Raw genomic sequence first — 15,615 nt, forward strand, 5'->3', positions numbered from 1 at the left:
GACGTTTATGCAATAACTTCACTCTGCTCTGTATTCTAAATTCAATACCTTTTTCTTCAGTGATCTTCCTTTTCATTCACCAGACAGCCGTTTGCAGCTCGTAAGTTCGAAATCCTTTCTTGAGTAAGAAGTTCTGTGTGTTCAGCGTGGAAATGAAATCGTCAAAGTTCTTCATGTTAATGTTCAGTTGCTGGTGAGAATAACAAAGATTAAAACATGATTCAAGTTTTCATCATGGCAGATTTTATCGCATATCACACATAGCAAATATCATAGCACACACTTTTAGAAGAAACCCTTCACGGCAAAAAATCATCGGCAAAATATTCTTGCGGAAGATCTTTTTACCGGAATAACATCTGGTTGGAGGAATTTTAATACAGAGATCAATTCATTCATTTCCTTTAGTTTCTGTCGGAAATGTAAATGAACCCGAAATTGAAATAACGAAAGATCTTATTTTTGCTGACGTCATCAAAATTTTGAAAATGATTTTTTTTCTCAAAAGATCAAATTTGATGAGACACATCCTCGTTCCAAGTTTGAAGGGAATAGACGATATCGGCTTAACGAAATTCTCCCCGAATGATTACCCATGATGCATTGCGCAAAAAAATTCATTAAGTCAATATTGTCCGTGAATTTTTTTGCGCAATGCATCATGGGTAATCATTCGGGGAGAATTCGGAAAGCCGATATCGTCTATTGGATGGACCATTCTTGAGAAATTCATAATATGACGTCATAATCGGTTTTACGCTTTTTCTTGAAAATAAGCGAAAAAAACAATTAGGTTACACATCAGGTTAGAAACTACATCATAGTACCCCTCATGTTCAGTTATTTTTTGGTCACTTTCTGTGGACTAATGCGATCTAAGTAAAGATTATGGTAGTGTTCAGACATGCCATAACTTACCCGAGCGGTATTTATTCTAACCTTTTGTTCGAAACTATTGACTTTGCCGTTTTGCCCACAATTTTGCGAAATTATGCAGTTTTCTTAATAAAATATAAAATTCTATTATCTTCATTTCCTCCATCCCTTAAAAATTGTCACCTCACCTTTGCTATCCGGTACATCTGTTCGGTGGTAAACAAATTACTCTTCTCACGCTCTGCTATCTTGTTCAACTCCGCTACAAAATATTTGCACTGAAAGATATAGAAAAACATTTTGCTCGTTTTTTGTCTTTTGAGTGAAATACACTGTAATAGACCAGTACGGAAATTAATTTTGAGTTTTCCGTAAATATTGGGTATGTTTACAGACAAGAAAAGATTTCCAGCGTGATTATGCACCTCTAAGAAATTCCTTAGTGGTAAGTTGTCATAGCATTATTACCAAAACGAGGCAAGTGTTGTTCATGACGTAATTTATGAAAATGCCTAAATTATTGTTGATGAAATTTGCAACATTTCTCGATGCGAAGCAAAGTTTTGATACATGAATATCTTTAAAAGGTTATCAACAACAGTTACGGAACGCTTCTAGATTCAATGATAAATATGTTGTTGGTTTAAGCATGGAGGTATAAAGAAACAGGAGAAGTATGCTATTGTAACCAAGCTCGCCCTACGATTAAAAAAGTTACGATGTATGCATGCTCATAATCTCATATATCGTGCATTTTTAATGAGCTCTTTTATCCATAGGTGAAATCTTATTGGCTCATTTGAGCTTTAGAAATTAGTTGAGACGAGATTCATTGTTTCTGACATCAGTGTAAGAAAATATTTGGACTAAAAAAACTTGGCAATCCTTCATCAAATGATAAGATTTGCTTGATACTTTCCTCCAAAATTCTCCAGCGACTTTATGTCTTCAAATTGAGTCTGAAATCGTGTGTGCTTATAAAGAAATTTTCATTTTCTGGCTTGAGAAAATATCTTTTCAAAACAAAATTGAACGGATAACGAAATGGAACATAAATATGTTTCATGGACAAAGTTTTATCTAAATTTTCGTATATTAAAAGGCTAGAATCTTCAATATTGATAATTAGAATGTTCAGCCCAAACTTGAGTTCTACTAAAAAGTCTTATTTCATCGGGCGAGCTTAGAATTTCTTTTGATACATTTTATAAAAGATATCAAAAGACTTTAACGACCAATTACCGACACATTCAACTCCTGTTTTTTATACCTCTATGGTTTAAGTGTAAACTAATGAAGATATCACAGAGAAATTGATCATTTGAGTTAGATAAAAGCTGCAGATATTTCATCCGAGGGAGATAAGGTTTGAAACATACCTGATTCCGTTTGCTCATACCGGATCCGTTAATGGAACGATCGAAAACCAATTCACCATTTTCTGTTGAACATGTATCCACCAAACTATGGAAATAAAACAAGCTCATGGCCAGTGAAACTCTACAAAATGGGCTATTCCAGAAATGGTCTGTACCCCCTATGTTGAGGATGTGTGATGTCCAGAGTGGTCTGGAAAATAAAAAATCTGGTCTGGTTTTTTGAATGATAAAATCCAGGGTGATCAATAATATCGGGTTGAAAATCCAGGGTGGTCAGTATAACGATGTCGAAAATCCAGGGTGGTCTAATGAAATGGGAGAAAAAAATCCAGGGGATCACCTTTAAAAAAAAAAGATCTCAATATAGGGGCGCAAATTTTTTCTGGAATAGCCCAATAGAATGACATTTTTAAATAGATCCGAGCAGCTCATGTTTAGTATCTTTTATTGACTTTGGTGGTTTTGGATTTCCCAATAGTGTTCGAGACTTTTATATGCTACCTTTTAGCCAATTTTCTAGGCTTTATTTTGCTATTGTTGGATGCCAACCATCAGTGAGTCAGTCGAAAACATACTTAACGAACTAAAAAGATCTTAAGACAACCTACTAGTAACCAACCAACCAACCTATTTTTCATGATTTCCACAACTTCCCTTGCATCATTAACATTTGCTTTTTCACGTAGCTCTAAACGAGCTCGGGCCTAAAATAAAAGCACAAATGAATGGAAGATGTATAATCAGGTACTGATGGATGGGACATTCCGGGGGATTATTCCAGTAATATGAAATACGGGGGTGTCTCAATGGTATGGGTCCCTTTTTTAGGCTCTAAAAATATTCGGAATCTTGTCCCAAACAGACAAAGAAGACCCTGTTCTTCTTTGTCTGTTTGGAACAAGATTCCTTGATACCTTAGTTCAACTTATTTTGGCGAGTGACACAATCATCTAATTTTGGAGAAAACTAATTTTTGATTTCTTACAGATTATTATTTCTTCATTTAACCTTATCTTAAACAAAATTTAATTGTAGATTTAAATTTCAAGAGCTCAAGATTTATTTAACCATACCTCGGTCAAACGAATCATGGCTTCAAGTTGTCTTGTTGTGATAGGAGTGGAATCAGGGCCTTGTTGCTGCTTTCGAAGATTCAAGTAAAATTCCTGGAAGATAACAAAACAACACGTTCATAACACTGACATCATGATATGTAAAAATTACTCCTGACCCTACTCAAGAAAATAACACAACTCTGTCAGCACCGAAGCAACCCTAGAGTCCACCTTCAACCCTGTCCGTAACCAAAATTATGGAGTAACGGTAACGATCTTAAGGTGAGTACCTTATCGGGGAAAACTTCGTCGGGGAAAAGTGACGAAATTTTGGCCAAGTGACGAATATTTTTGCCCGACGAAAATTTTTCTCGAAAAGGTCCGAAAAAATAAAATTTTGCGAAAACCTAGGTAGTAAATGCTCACATATGGCAAAAATTTAAGCCAGGGTAGCCAACCAGTCTGAAACATAAAGACTCAGGACTTTTCAGGATTTAAGGACTTCCCAGTAGAAAATTTAGATTACACTTATTAGAAAACCTTTCAAGCTGGAAAAATTTATGTATTGTACATGTTTTATTTTATAAGCATACGAAGGCTCAGATTTGCAGAATTCCTAAGCATAACATAAGCATATATGTCAGCCTGAAATATTTTTCAAGTTGTCATTTTTTATCTGTTTAAAAAGGTTTGGTAGAGGTCAAATAAAAAAGACATTCCACGGCTAGCTGCTTTCCATCGCATCCAAAACCTGAACAAATTTTTACAAAATTTCTGAAAATTCATTAAAATGTAAAAACTTGGCTCGGGGTGAATCATAAGCATATAATAAGCTTAAGCTATGCCTAGATGCTTTGAGAACTTTGAAGCATACACGAGCCTGACCAAGGGGTATACACTTGCTTATAAAAAAGTTGACAGACATAACAATTGGAACCGTCAGTAAAATTATTTACACTTGTTTGCTAAATTGTAAGGGGGGGGGGGTCATAATTAAGTGCTATTGACCTGATTTTGCTGTTCCCTAGGAAAATGGAAGGTTTTTGGTCAATTTTAGCACTTCGTAGCATGAAGGGAGGGTCATTATAAAGTGATGTAGGGCTGTATAGGGGTGATTTTTTTCCAAAAATTGCAAAATGACCCCACCCCCTCCTACAATTAAGCATTTTTCAGCCTTGTCAAGCCCTCGCCCTATGCATCTTCGAACCTATTTTTAAACTTTTGTATGCTTACAAAAAAAGCATGTACTTTTATTTATACTTAGCGAATGGAGGGTAAATAAAAATGAGTTAAATAAAAATTCCAATGCATGCGGTCAAACTCTCACGAGATCTGAACCCTGCTGGGAGATTGGGGGTTTATACTTAGCAAGTTGTGGAAAAAGTCACACAAGTATAGATTGTTTTTCAAGAGATTTGTGGTCTTAAAAAAGACCGTTTTTATCCATTTCCAAGATGACTCGTCTACTTGCTGCTGGTGTATTTGGTGACAGCTTTGGTTCCTTCAGAGACAGCGTGTTTGGCCAACTCTCCTGGAAGCAAGAGGCGAACTGATGTTTGAACTTCACGAGATCCCATTGTCAACCTCTTGTTTTGAATGCAAAGTCTTGATGCTTGACCAGCCAATCGTTCGAAGATGTCGTTGACGAAAGAGTTCATGATGCTCATGGATTTGCTTGAGATTCCAACATCAGGGTGAACTTGTTTCAAAACCTTATAGATGTACATGGTGTAAGATTCACGTCTTTTGCTTCTTCGTTTGTTGGTTTTGACTCCAGGCTTGCGTCCTCGTTTGCCACCCTTGGCAGCTTTCTTCGGGCTTGCTTTTCTTGGACTTCCAGCCATCTTTGAAATGATTTCACAAAATTAAACTTCTTCAGATCCTCAGAGACGTGATTCTGAATGAGATTTGTCAGAAGTGAGATCGAGCGTTCATTTTATAACAGAATTATCGGATAACCTGGCGTTCGATTGAAAACGTTCGAATATTTGAAAATAGAATGCGATGCTTTCTTTCACGTCCGCAAGACGATCGTTTTCTGATTTTCGAGAACGAAAATTTTTTTTTCAGATTCCTCAATCAGGTACTCAATTGTACACAGGCGAAGCTAAATAAATTTTTTGAAAGAAGTTGTTTTTTCAAATATTGAAGAATAAATAAATAATCCAGGAATAACTCAATCCAAATGTAAATATAAAGTGTTTAAAATTGGACTCTCCATTCATAGGCGCCGTCTGAAATTGCCTGATATAAAGGTTATCAGGCTCAGTTTGCAGAGTGCCAGGAAATTCTATTCGTTAGGCTTTCAAGAGTGACCATTTCGTTCATTTTCTTTCAGAGTCTGTCGTATCCATTTCAGAAAAATTACTTTCAGTGTTTAAACTGTTTACAGCTTGCTGTCCATGGGTAATGGCTGTCTTTGCTAGTTCACCAGGCAATAACAACTTGACTGCTTCTTGGATCTCGTACGTTGTAACAGTACTGCTTTTATTCATATGTGCCAACTTCGATGCTTCATTCGCTACTCCGTTGAAAATGTCCAGAATGAAAGAATTCATTACTTTCAAGGAAGATTTGGATATCTCTTGTCCAGGATAATTTCTCTTCAAAACTTTGAAAATGTAGTTCTTATAACTTTCACGTCGTCTGCTTTTTCGTTTTCGTGTTTTTGAGGAGGAGGTTTCTGATATTTTCGTTTTGCTTTCAAGACTTTCTTTCGCCATTTTGCATTTTTAGAGCAATTTATTTAACGAAAAGATAAAATTAAGTATCTGCTTCGAATTTTTCAAAACAACAAAGGAAGAGTTGAGGTAAAATTACGATTTGAAAACAATGATAAGAATTCGGACGCGAAAGAAACAGGCATTCGAATGTTTTTTTAATCGAACGTTTGTTTATCTCGTTTTTTGAACCCACGTTCGAATATAAAAATCGAATGTTTGTTTATCCAAAACCTCTTGCGGACGTGATAGGAAACTCAGAAATCCAAGATCGAACGTTTTCAATCGAACGTTCAGTTATCTCATTTCAGCATATAAATAAGGCAAGAGCTTTGAAGGTGGTTATCACATCGCACTTCTGAAAAGAAAGTACCAAGTGAAACGTGCAAATCAAAATGGCTGGAAGTCCAAGAAAAGCAAGTCCAAAGAAGGCTGGATCAAGAGCTGCAAGTCCCAAGAAAGCTGGAAAAGCAATGAAGAAACGAGGACGCAAACCTGGACCCAAAACCAACAAACGAAGAAGCAAAAGACGTGAATCTTACACCATGTACATCTACAAAGTCTTGAAACAAGTTCACCCTGATGTTGGAATCTCAAGCAAATCCATGAGCATCATGAACTCTTTCGTCAACGACATCTTCGAACGATTGGCTGGTCAAGCATCAAGACTTTGCATTCAAAACAAGAGGTTGACAATGGGATCTCGTGAAGTTCAAACATCAGTTCGCCTCTTGCTTCCAGGAGAGTTGGCCAAACACGCCGTCTCAGAAGGAACCAAAGCTGTAACCAAATACACCAGCAGCAAGTAGATGAGTCATCTTGGAAATGGATAAAAACGGTCTTTTTTAAGACCACAAATCTCTTGAAAAACAACCTATACTTGTATAATTTATACCCCTTTAATTGTCTTTTACTTGCACTTGAGAAAATTGACAAGGTTTTGAAAATACAATTTTGAGGTTTCCTGAGCTATAATAACATGAAAGCCGTCTAAAAATGCTCGATTAGACGAGGATTAGATGTGTAAAAGAATTAAATGAAAAAGAAGTCTTAGATCCTTAGTGCCTTTGGGTTTTGGTAGTATTTTGTGGAGTTAAACCTATCAAGCATACCTATATGGAATAAGCCCTACGAAAGATTATCTTCGACAATAGATTAAATGTATAGTGTGATCTCAACAAACAAAATCGGCGAAAATCCTAGTTATTTCACCGAATATAACGCTATTTTTTAATCTTATGATCTTAATAAAATCTTAATATGAGTAGATTGATATGCCTATGATCCCGGGAAGTACTTGGACAAAAAGGGGTACGGGGATGTGCCACTGGTCAAGGTATCTCCGTAAGTCCCAGGTAGGGTCGCAAAAACAACAAATAGAAAGCTCAGTCCCTCGTAGGGTACCTTTATGGGGGAATTTGGAAAAAATATGAAAAATTTTGCTGAGAAAATTTTGGTCCAATTTTATGGTCATCGTGGCTACCTGACTGTAATACTTTATAAATGCAGAAAAACTTTTCCAACCTTAGACTAGCGTCCGAGATTCAGAAAAGGCCTTAAAAATGGTTTTCGTAGGGCACCCCTTAGATCAGGGTTCTATCGATTAAATAAAAATCGATTCACTCGAAAACTACAGGAGATTCGAAGGGCAAATTCTTTTTGTCAATTCTACACCCTATTAGGAGCATGATATCAAAAATTTGCCCTGATCTAAGGGTTGCCCTACAAAGTGAAACAATTCACTACGCTGGTCTACCTCAGTGAGATTTTCTTTTGGGCCTACCTTAAAAGGGAAGAAATTTTCGCGGGAACAAAATTTCGCGGTTTTCGCGGATTTTGCCTAAAACCGCGAAATCAAGTTCCCGCGAAATTTTACAAAATCATCAATCCGCGAAATTAAATTCCCGCGAATTTTTCGAGAATCGATGAACCGCGAAATTAAATTCCGCGAAAAATAATAATTTGACCAGCCGCGAAATTAAATTCCCGCGAAAATTTCTTCCCTTAAGGTATCAAGTTGCACTTATTTTTATAAATCAACCTTCTCTTTACTCTACACCACAATACACAGTTTCAGAGGCTTTTAGTTTAGGCTTTACTAGTTCGAGGAAGTTAAAGATAAGAATCTCGAATAACAAATTTCAGTTCACGTTTGCGTTCCCAAAATAAATCTCGCTAAAACAAGCCGAATCGACAGATCGCTAAAATTTATCCGCGCGAAATTTCTGGTTTTATTGCCTTATATTGATACATTTTTATCAATACGAAGGGTTTCAGTGCAGAGAAATGCTAGAAAAAGAACTCGGTCAATAATGTAATATGAATATTCGCTAAAATTTATCCACGCGAAACTTTTTGAAATCGTGATTCGCTAAAATGAATCCAAAAAAAAAAATCAAGATTTTCCTGACTCGCTAATATACCCTAAAATTAGTCTCGCTAAAATTTCTACGATTAAAGTAATCAAAAATTTAAATTTTGGCGGGCAACAAAAATCCTAAATTGAATTAAAGTCAGAACTTGGTGCAAATACTTAATTTTGACGAATAAATATTGGCAAGCTAAATTACTTTTTTTGGACAATAAATAAGAATAAGATAAAAAGTTTACTTGAAGTATCTTTGAGGCATCGGTCGAGAGCTTCGGGTTGACGTATTTCCTGGCGTATTGAATGTATTTACGTAAAAGTTGCGGAGGGACGGGATCGAAATTTTCACCGCGCTTGATTTTCAACATTTTCTTCAGTGAATTTTCACTTTCCCAAAGTTGAAGAAGTCCGGGTTTTTTATCCGGACCATCTCGTTGGACGGTGACGCTTTGATTGAGATTCTGCGTTGTTGTACGAACGGAAGGTGTTGCTGGGATAGCTCTGACGTTTTAGAAAAGAGATACGATAAGATCATATTCAAATCTCCAATAAACCATTGTTATTCATTGGTAGGAGCGAGGTGCTCATTAAAATATCCAACTTTCCAAAAAGATAAAGTTTGTTTTAGGCATGCAAATTTTCCGTGATAAAAATTATTATAGGCAGAACAAAGGCGCACACTGATCAAGCGGGAACACGCCAGACATTTCTTTCTTTAGAGAACTGATTTTATTGTTTAAATCAACAGACACGATATTAACCCCTTTAATCGAAGGGTTAGAGAAATAATCCAAAAATTTAGAAATTCTTTCATCTCCTTCAGAAACCCTGTTTCAGAGAGATCATTGAGCCCCGGGGGTACTAGGGTTGCGAGCTGACGGGGAGAGTTGGTGCCATCCGACTCTCGACCCTCGGACCCTTACCGGGACTAAAAAGGAGAAAACAAAAGAACATTTTGTGAATTTTACGACCCTTACCGGGACAAATTTGACCAATTTTGACCAAATTTCGATCCATCTTGGGGTAAAAAGTTGAAATTTTCCTATTTCTCCTACACTTAGTGGGACTGAAATTTGATTTTCTGATTTTTCCAAAGTAATGGTGAGTTACTTTGATTACTGGAACTTTGATGTTCTCTAGACTTCTTGGAAATCAGAATTCTTGTTTCTTCAAAGAACCTCTGATAATTTTTACTATCATCGTATTGTGGGAGGGCTTAGTTGGAAAGAGCTATTCTCTAGCGTGACATTGCCTGCTAGCAAAAAAAGAATCCTGTTGTTTTCAGATTTCAAGGCTAAAATTTGATAATCAAATAAAGCAGGAGTGTAAAATTAATTTTATGGATCTCTTTTTGAATTGAAATGTAAATTTAATAATGATTTTATTTCTTCGTTATTTTTTCTATTTAAATGTCTTTTGATATTTGTATTAAAGTTTTAATGAATCAAAAACTATGTTTTCACAGTCAGTGAAATTTGTTTTTCCCATCTTTGGGACTTTTCATTCCGCGTTTTCTTAACTGGTAAACAACTTGAAACTAAGATCATAAAGTTTCCATCCAATATTGGTTGCTGCGCTTTTGCTTGAAAAATAGGTCCATCGGATCCATCTACTGCACTCATACATACAGTTTCAGCAATTTCAAAAACCTTGACGAACTATGTTAAAATTGTACTTGTTTTTATCTTCTTTCTACCTTATCAACGTCACATTACAAACCGACGGATATCAGATGCGGAACATTGGCATATTCAGTACATGCTCCTCTCAAATCAACACCAACACTACAAACCTAACAACAACACGTACATTAGCATCAGAATTCAACAAAGTTATCAATTTCAGCCACACAATGTTTGGTAAAATGTATGGTAGCAAAGTTAATTTCACCAGCTATCATATTTGCGATGATTTCGTGGAACTTTCAAAAGTCGTCGTCGAAATTATCCTCGATACGAAATATTCTGGATATGACGTGATACGTTCGACACATAAATCACTCATTGTTTTTGTTTTTGTTTATCTCCCAAAAGACATGGTCAAGTATTTGATATACTGCCTCTCATACACAGGTCTGGTCATAAGAACTATCCAACTGACAGAGACGCATGGTAAGATCCATTCCCCCGTCTTTGAATACTTCACAAGAGATCTATTAGACGTGACCAACGCTTTCGGTTGGGAAGATTTGTTCCTAGTATCAGTCACGGAGAAAGATAAACCGTTCCCGTATCACACGCTCTACGAATTGAGTATAAAAGAGTTGATCAAACATCAGAAATGTATACAACTGCATACATTATCTCCAGACGACTTAACAATCACCAACAGTAAAGGTTGGAAAATAACAAACCATTTCACATCTTCATGGTTAAAAGGACATTCAAAACCTGCTATCATCTTATTCAGCAATATGGACTACGTAACAAAGAGTCTCCGTGCGTTCACTCAACTTTACAACCAAACACGAATACCTATTCTATTACACGAAGCAATGCCACGTGAGTTTGAGTTTAAATATCCTCACACATTCTTCTATATGAAAAGCTCCAAGAGAAATCAATACTCAAAATTAACATCCAGGTATTTGATACGTGACCGAGATATGTACGATGACGAGATCTGGAATATACTTGCACGACAACAGGATCTCAACTTGTACGAAATGCGTGATATCATGTTCGCTATAAATCAATTATCAGGGTACGCAAGAGACTTATCACATCATCCTCAACAAGATCGTCTTAAATTCATGAAACTCATTCGTGGAGAATTTTCAATAAGCTACGGCAGTATTGCACCCAGCAGTCAGCTCCATTTTGTGAATGTGAAGAAGAATTGGAACGATAAATTGATCCATACGTTCGAAGGAGAACGAATATTAGATTTTCAAAACACAAACTATATGTCATCACAAACGATCTGTCCTCAGGTCAAGTGTGGTCCTGGTCGATATAAAGTCTATGGTGAAATAGCTGGAGGTTATGGATGGAGGTGTGATTTATGTCCTGTTAATCATTACAAGTCAACCATTGGTGACCATGGATGTCTACCGTGCGGTGGACAGTTTAGCATTGATAATGGCTATCGAACACAATGCATAGATCCATATATCGATGTTGAACAAAACCTTCTCCGAGAGACATTATTCATAGTATTCCTGGTGATATCAATTCTGGGGATTCTTGGCACATTGTTGACTTTTGTGTTGTTTATCCAGAAACGTGACACTCCAGTTGTTGTCACTTCAGACCTTAGAATCTCATTGATTCATTTGACGACCACGCTTGTAATTTTCGTTTCAAGTTTAACACTCCAGTTAATCGTTCCTTCAAGAACGATTTGTGTTTTTAGAATCATGATTGTAAGCATTGGTTATGTTTTTAGTGTCAGCATAATGTTTGTCAAGTCGCAGAAAATTTTACAAGCCTTTTTAAGTCGAGTCCCCATCACAGAGAGGGAAGCAAGAAAAACCATTTCTTGGCAAGTCATAACAATTCTGAGCCTAACAGCGCTGGCAAACGGTCTCGCAGTTATCACACTTCAAAAGCAAGGCGTTATATCCTCCTTTCAGGATCACCACAAAATGGAACGAGTTTATTACTGTGATACAAGTTTCCACTCAAGTGTAATCATCGGATTTGTAATGGTTATTCATTTAGCTTGTTTCGTGCAAGCATTTCGTGGACGCCATTTACCTTCTATAATGAACGATGGAATGTCTTTGGTGTATGCTTCATTCGCAACGCTTCTTCTCCTTGCTGTCGTTTACGTAGTGGTACCTTTTCAAAAGACCTTCGAGAAAGAACTTTACCAACAATTAACAATCCATTTGAACACTCTCATCATCTTCCTTATGATGTACGGACAAAAAGCTATCCGTATGCTTCTGCACCCGGCAAAAAATACAAAGCAGTATTTCCGGGATCAACGAATGAAGGAAATGCAAGAGCGCGTGAACAATATGACGCGCCATAGTAAATCAACAGCCAAAGCTGAAAAAAGTGTAGAACTCTGACTCTGACTCGCTTGTAATTTAAGTTAGTTTAAGATTTCTTATTCGTAAAAACGTATTTAAACGAATTCAAATTCCCACTGCTCTATCTAGATAGTGGTCTAGTGATTATCGTTCTAAACTCTCGTACGGGAGGTGCAGCGTTTTATCTTGGAAGTAAATATACATTCACTAGGGTAAACCCATACCACGCAAGGGGAATTAGGTTAATGCTAGAGTGTGGGGAGACTATGCCAGCCATTATATCTGGGGGTGATGCCGTTGCTAAAATTGATAAGTACTCACAAAGACAATCGTTCTCGCTCGCGCTCGAGAATTGTCACCTATACGCCATGACTCTGTTGTGTCGCGAGCACTGTCTCGACATGTCTAGTAAGCACAATGATTTCCCTTTATGTAAACTGGAGTCATTTATAATGCGTGTAATACAGTAGTGTAGGCGTTTTATGATAATAATAATACGATTATTGTTGCGGGATTTAGTTTGTATAAACGACTGGAAGACTTCATTATTCTGGCCTTATAGAAACTTGCATAGCGAGAAAACAAGGTGTTTTTTCTGAAAACAAAAGAAATTATTTCTCGGACGGGGGTGCTTCCGATAAGAAATTGGCGCGCGAAAGGTAGGGAGAAGTTAATTCTTGATCAAGCAATAACAACAACAACAACAAATTTTAACACACAAATCCACACACATTTTTTTTCAAGAAATTTATTTATGAGCGGGAAAATATTATAATTGCAATACTGACACTTTTCTTTTATTTGGAGTTGAGACTTTTGAGTGGACTTTTCAAATCGTTTGGGTTTAAAAAATACAGAGTACTCAGAGTATTCATTAAAACTTCAAATTAACAAAAGCCATAATCTAAAGAGATTATTAAGAAAATTTACCTGAAGCTGAGATCTTTAGGATCATCCGAATGAAGGGCCATGACATGTTCCGATAAAATACAATCCATTTCTTCATCTGGTTTATCGAGAAGGATGAAAACCAAATCGAAACGTGACAGTAAAGCACTGTTCATTTTCAAGTTCTCAGATACAGTTTTGGCTTTGTTGTAGTGTCCACCTACTGGGTTTGCTGCAGCAATAATCGAAGTCCGAGCTGGCAGACTTGGAAGAATAAAAAGATAGTGATGAGCAGCAGATGTTTTTTATGTTTTGTTAAGTTACGTAATTTCCACCATTATGGAAGCAATCGTTCGAATCTGTAGAGGCAATCCCTTACGCAAATCGAACGTTTGGTTCCATGATGGCGTAAGTAACGTAGACCAGAAAACTTGACCAAAAGTGAACAAAAACAGGAAGAATTCTGTAAGAAAACAGACGCAATAAAACAAGAGATGTCGGGGAAAGACATTTAGAGTGAAAGGAAGTCCCCGTGAAAAAACTTTACTTAACAAAAGGATTAGCTTGAGAGGCCATAGCACGTTTGAACAACACTATTTCATGACAGTAAAAATATAGAATGTATAGAATTTATGAATACTGCCAAAAGATAAAGAAAAGAGAAAAAATGTTGCGTTATTTGTAAATGCACAGATCTGTAGAAATTCTAGAATTCACAGAATGTGAAGTGAAAGGTAGCCTGGAGATCCATTATATGATTTCTTATTTTATATACTGATGGCGAAATGAATAGCATGGTATGGGTTGAGAGTTTGAATTTCCCAGATGCTAATGACGGTTGAAAACACAGCCAATCAAATTTTGTTGCTCTTTCACTGGTCATACTTCCTTGGAAAAAACGCAACTTTCGAAATCTGGTTTTAATTGTATTAAGTGAGGACAGCACTAAATTCGAATTTCCTTCTATAAAAGTTTTGAGGCAGAAATCTGCCTAACAGCTCGAACCCGTCCTGTATATATCAGATTATAAAAATACAGGACGGGTCTCCTGTCTAAGTGAAAGGTGGAAGAAGCTTTACCTGCAAACGATGCCAGCTTTAGCGAGTGAAATACTTTGTTGTTCCATGGCTTCCAGTAATGCTTGATGTTGATCCGTCATCTTGTCAAACTCGTCTATACAGCAACAACCTTTTCAAAAAAAAAGTAGCAGTGACGATAATAATGTAAAAATCTTAGCCTATTCTTTTAAAAAATTGTTTAAGAAAATGGAAAGCCTGGTTTTGACCTTCCTTATTTGACTTTCAAGAGCAATTTTTGATTAATAGAGTAAGTATCAGTGACAACAAAAATGATGTAAAATCCTAAATACAAATATGACCGAATAAAAGGAGAGCCTGAAAGTAATTTCAAACCTTTATCCGCTAGGACGAGTGCACCAGCTTCCAACGCGTAATCGGAACTTCCGCTTTCTTTGGTCAAAGTGACGGTCAGTCCGGACGTTGTGGTGGTATTTCCGCATACATACACACCACGTGGCGCCACGTTCGAAACAGCTTGTAAGAGTTGAGATTTTCCCAACCCTGGGTCACCGACCACTAACACATGTGGGTCACTACGAACAGGAATAGCGTTCTAGAGTAAAAGAGTGAAAATTCCAATGAGAAAAACATTTCAAAACATTTCTATGATGGTCATACTGTAACTAGGACCAATATTTTGATCCTGTCAAATTCTAGACGAAAGATTTTATAGGGACTCTTACTAAAATAAATTATATACCTTTTCATCGGTGAACTTTTTGGTGCCTCCAAAGAGAGCCAATACCATGCCTGCTTTCACCAACTAAAATAAAATAGATATGAATTCATAGAGAGAGAGAGAGAGCTGGGGAGAGAGTTCTTTACATAATAGTCCTTCCAGCCAGGCAAAAAAAAGCAGTTTCAATTGAAAGTACATTACCTCATGGCCGTATATAGCAGGGCACAAAGATCCAACGACCAAACGAAACAATTCTTTTTCACTCTGAATCTCTTGTATTGCATACAGATCCTTGAGAATAGAGAAAACAAAGAAAGTTATTTATATGGCATATATTTTCAGGAAGTGCGTACTCAAGTACGAGGGTTACCAAGGGTAGCAAATCTTGGCAATGGGAGGGTACATATTTTTGGAATCTCAGCGAACCATCCCTGTTAAGTGGTAATGGTAGTGACCTTAACAGTGATGTGTAAATCACAGGCTTCTAAAAAACTGAGGATACAAACAACCTTAGGAGTATGTATCTACAAACAATAACATTAAAAGACTTTATGCGGAGCTTTATAGAGAAAGTTTCCGCAAAGATTCTAAA

The 15,615-nt window shown here is 36.7% G+C and overlaps 3 protein-coding genes across 3 annotated transcripts in view; 1 reads left to right on the top strand and 2 right to left on the bottom strand.

Annotated features, from left to right (window-relative positions):
* The window catches only part of LOC136823984 (DNA helicase MCM8-like), a 35,235-nt gene that overhangs the window by 887 nt on the left and 18,733 nt on the right, over nt 1-15,615 (bottom strand). The window contains exons 13-23 of the mRNA XM_067080141.1: nt 15,225-15,314; nt 15,045-15,107; nt 14,678-14,897; nt 14,345-14,453; nt 13,308-13,529; nt 8,641-8,899; nt 3,329-3,421; nt 2,883-2,959; nt 2,256-2,340; nt 1,065-1,154; nt 49-190 (exon numbers count right to left, since the gene is read on the bottom strand). Coding sequence (XP_066936242.1) covers nt 77-190; nt 1,065-1,154; nt 2,256-2,340; nt 2,883-2,959; nt 3,329-3,421; nt 8,641-8,899; nt 13,308-13,529; nt 14,345-14,453; nt 14,678-14,897; nt 15,045-15,107; nt 15,225-15,314 — 1,422 coding nt within the window. The 3' untranslated portion in view covers nt 49-76. The remainder of the gene's footprint in view (nt 1-48; nt 191-1,064; nt 1,155-2,255; nt 2,341-2,882; nt 2,960-3,328; nt 3,422-8,640; nt 8,900-13,307; nt 13,530-14,344; nt 14,454-14,677; nt 14,898-15,044; nt 15,108-15,224; nt 15,315-15,615) is intronic.
* LOC136823978 (histone H2B.2, sperm-like) lies at nt 4,731-5,206 on the bottom strand. Its single transcript, XM_067080134.1, has one exon. The coding sequence runs from the start codon at nt 5,152-5,154 to the stop codon at nt 4,774-4,776; it is 381 nt and encodes a 126-aa protein (XP_066936235.1). The 5' UTR covers nt 5,155-5,206; the 3' UTR covers nt 4,731-4,773.
* LOC136823980 (histone H2B-like) lies at nt 6,390-6,919 on the top strand. Its single transcript, XM_067080135.1, has one exon. The coding sequence runs from the start codon at nt 6,426-6,428 to the stop codon at nt 6,837-6,839; it is 414 nt and encodes a 137-aa protein (XP_066936236.1). The 5' UTR covers nt 6,390-6,425; the 3' UTR covers nt 6,840-6,919.

The sequence above is a fragment of the Clytia hemisphaerica genome, unplaced genomic scaffold, assembly GCF_902728285.1.
Source record: "Clytia hemisphaerica strain Z4C2 unplaced genomic scaffold, Clytia hemisphaerica genome assembly, whole genome shotgun sequence".
NCBI classification, from domain to species: Eukaryota; Metazoa; Cnidaria; class Hydrozoa; order Leptothecata; family Clytiidae; genus Clytia; species Clytia hemisphaerica.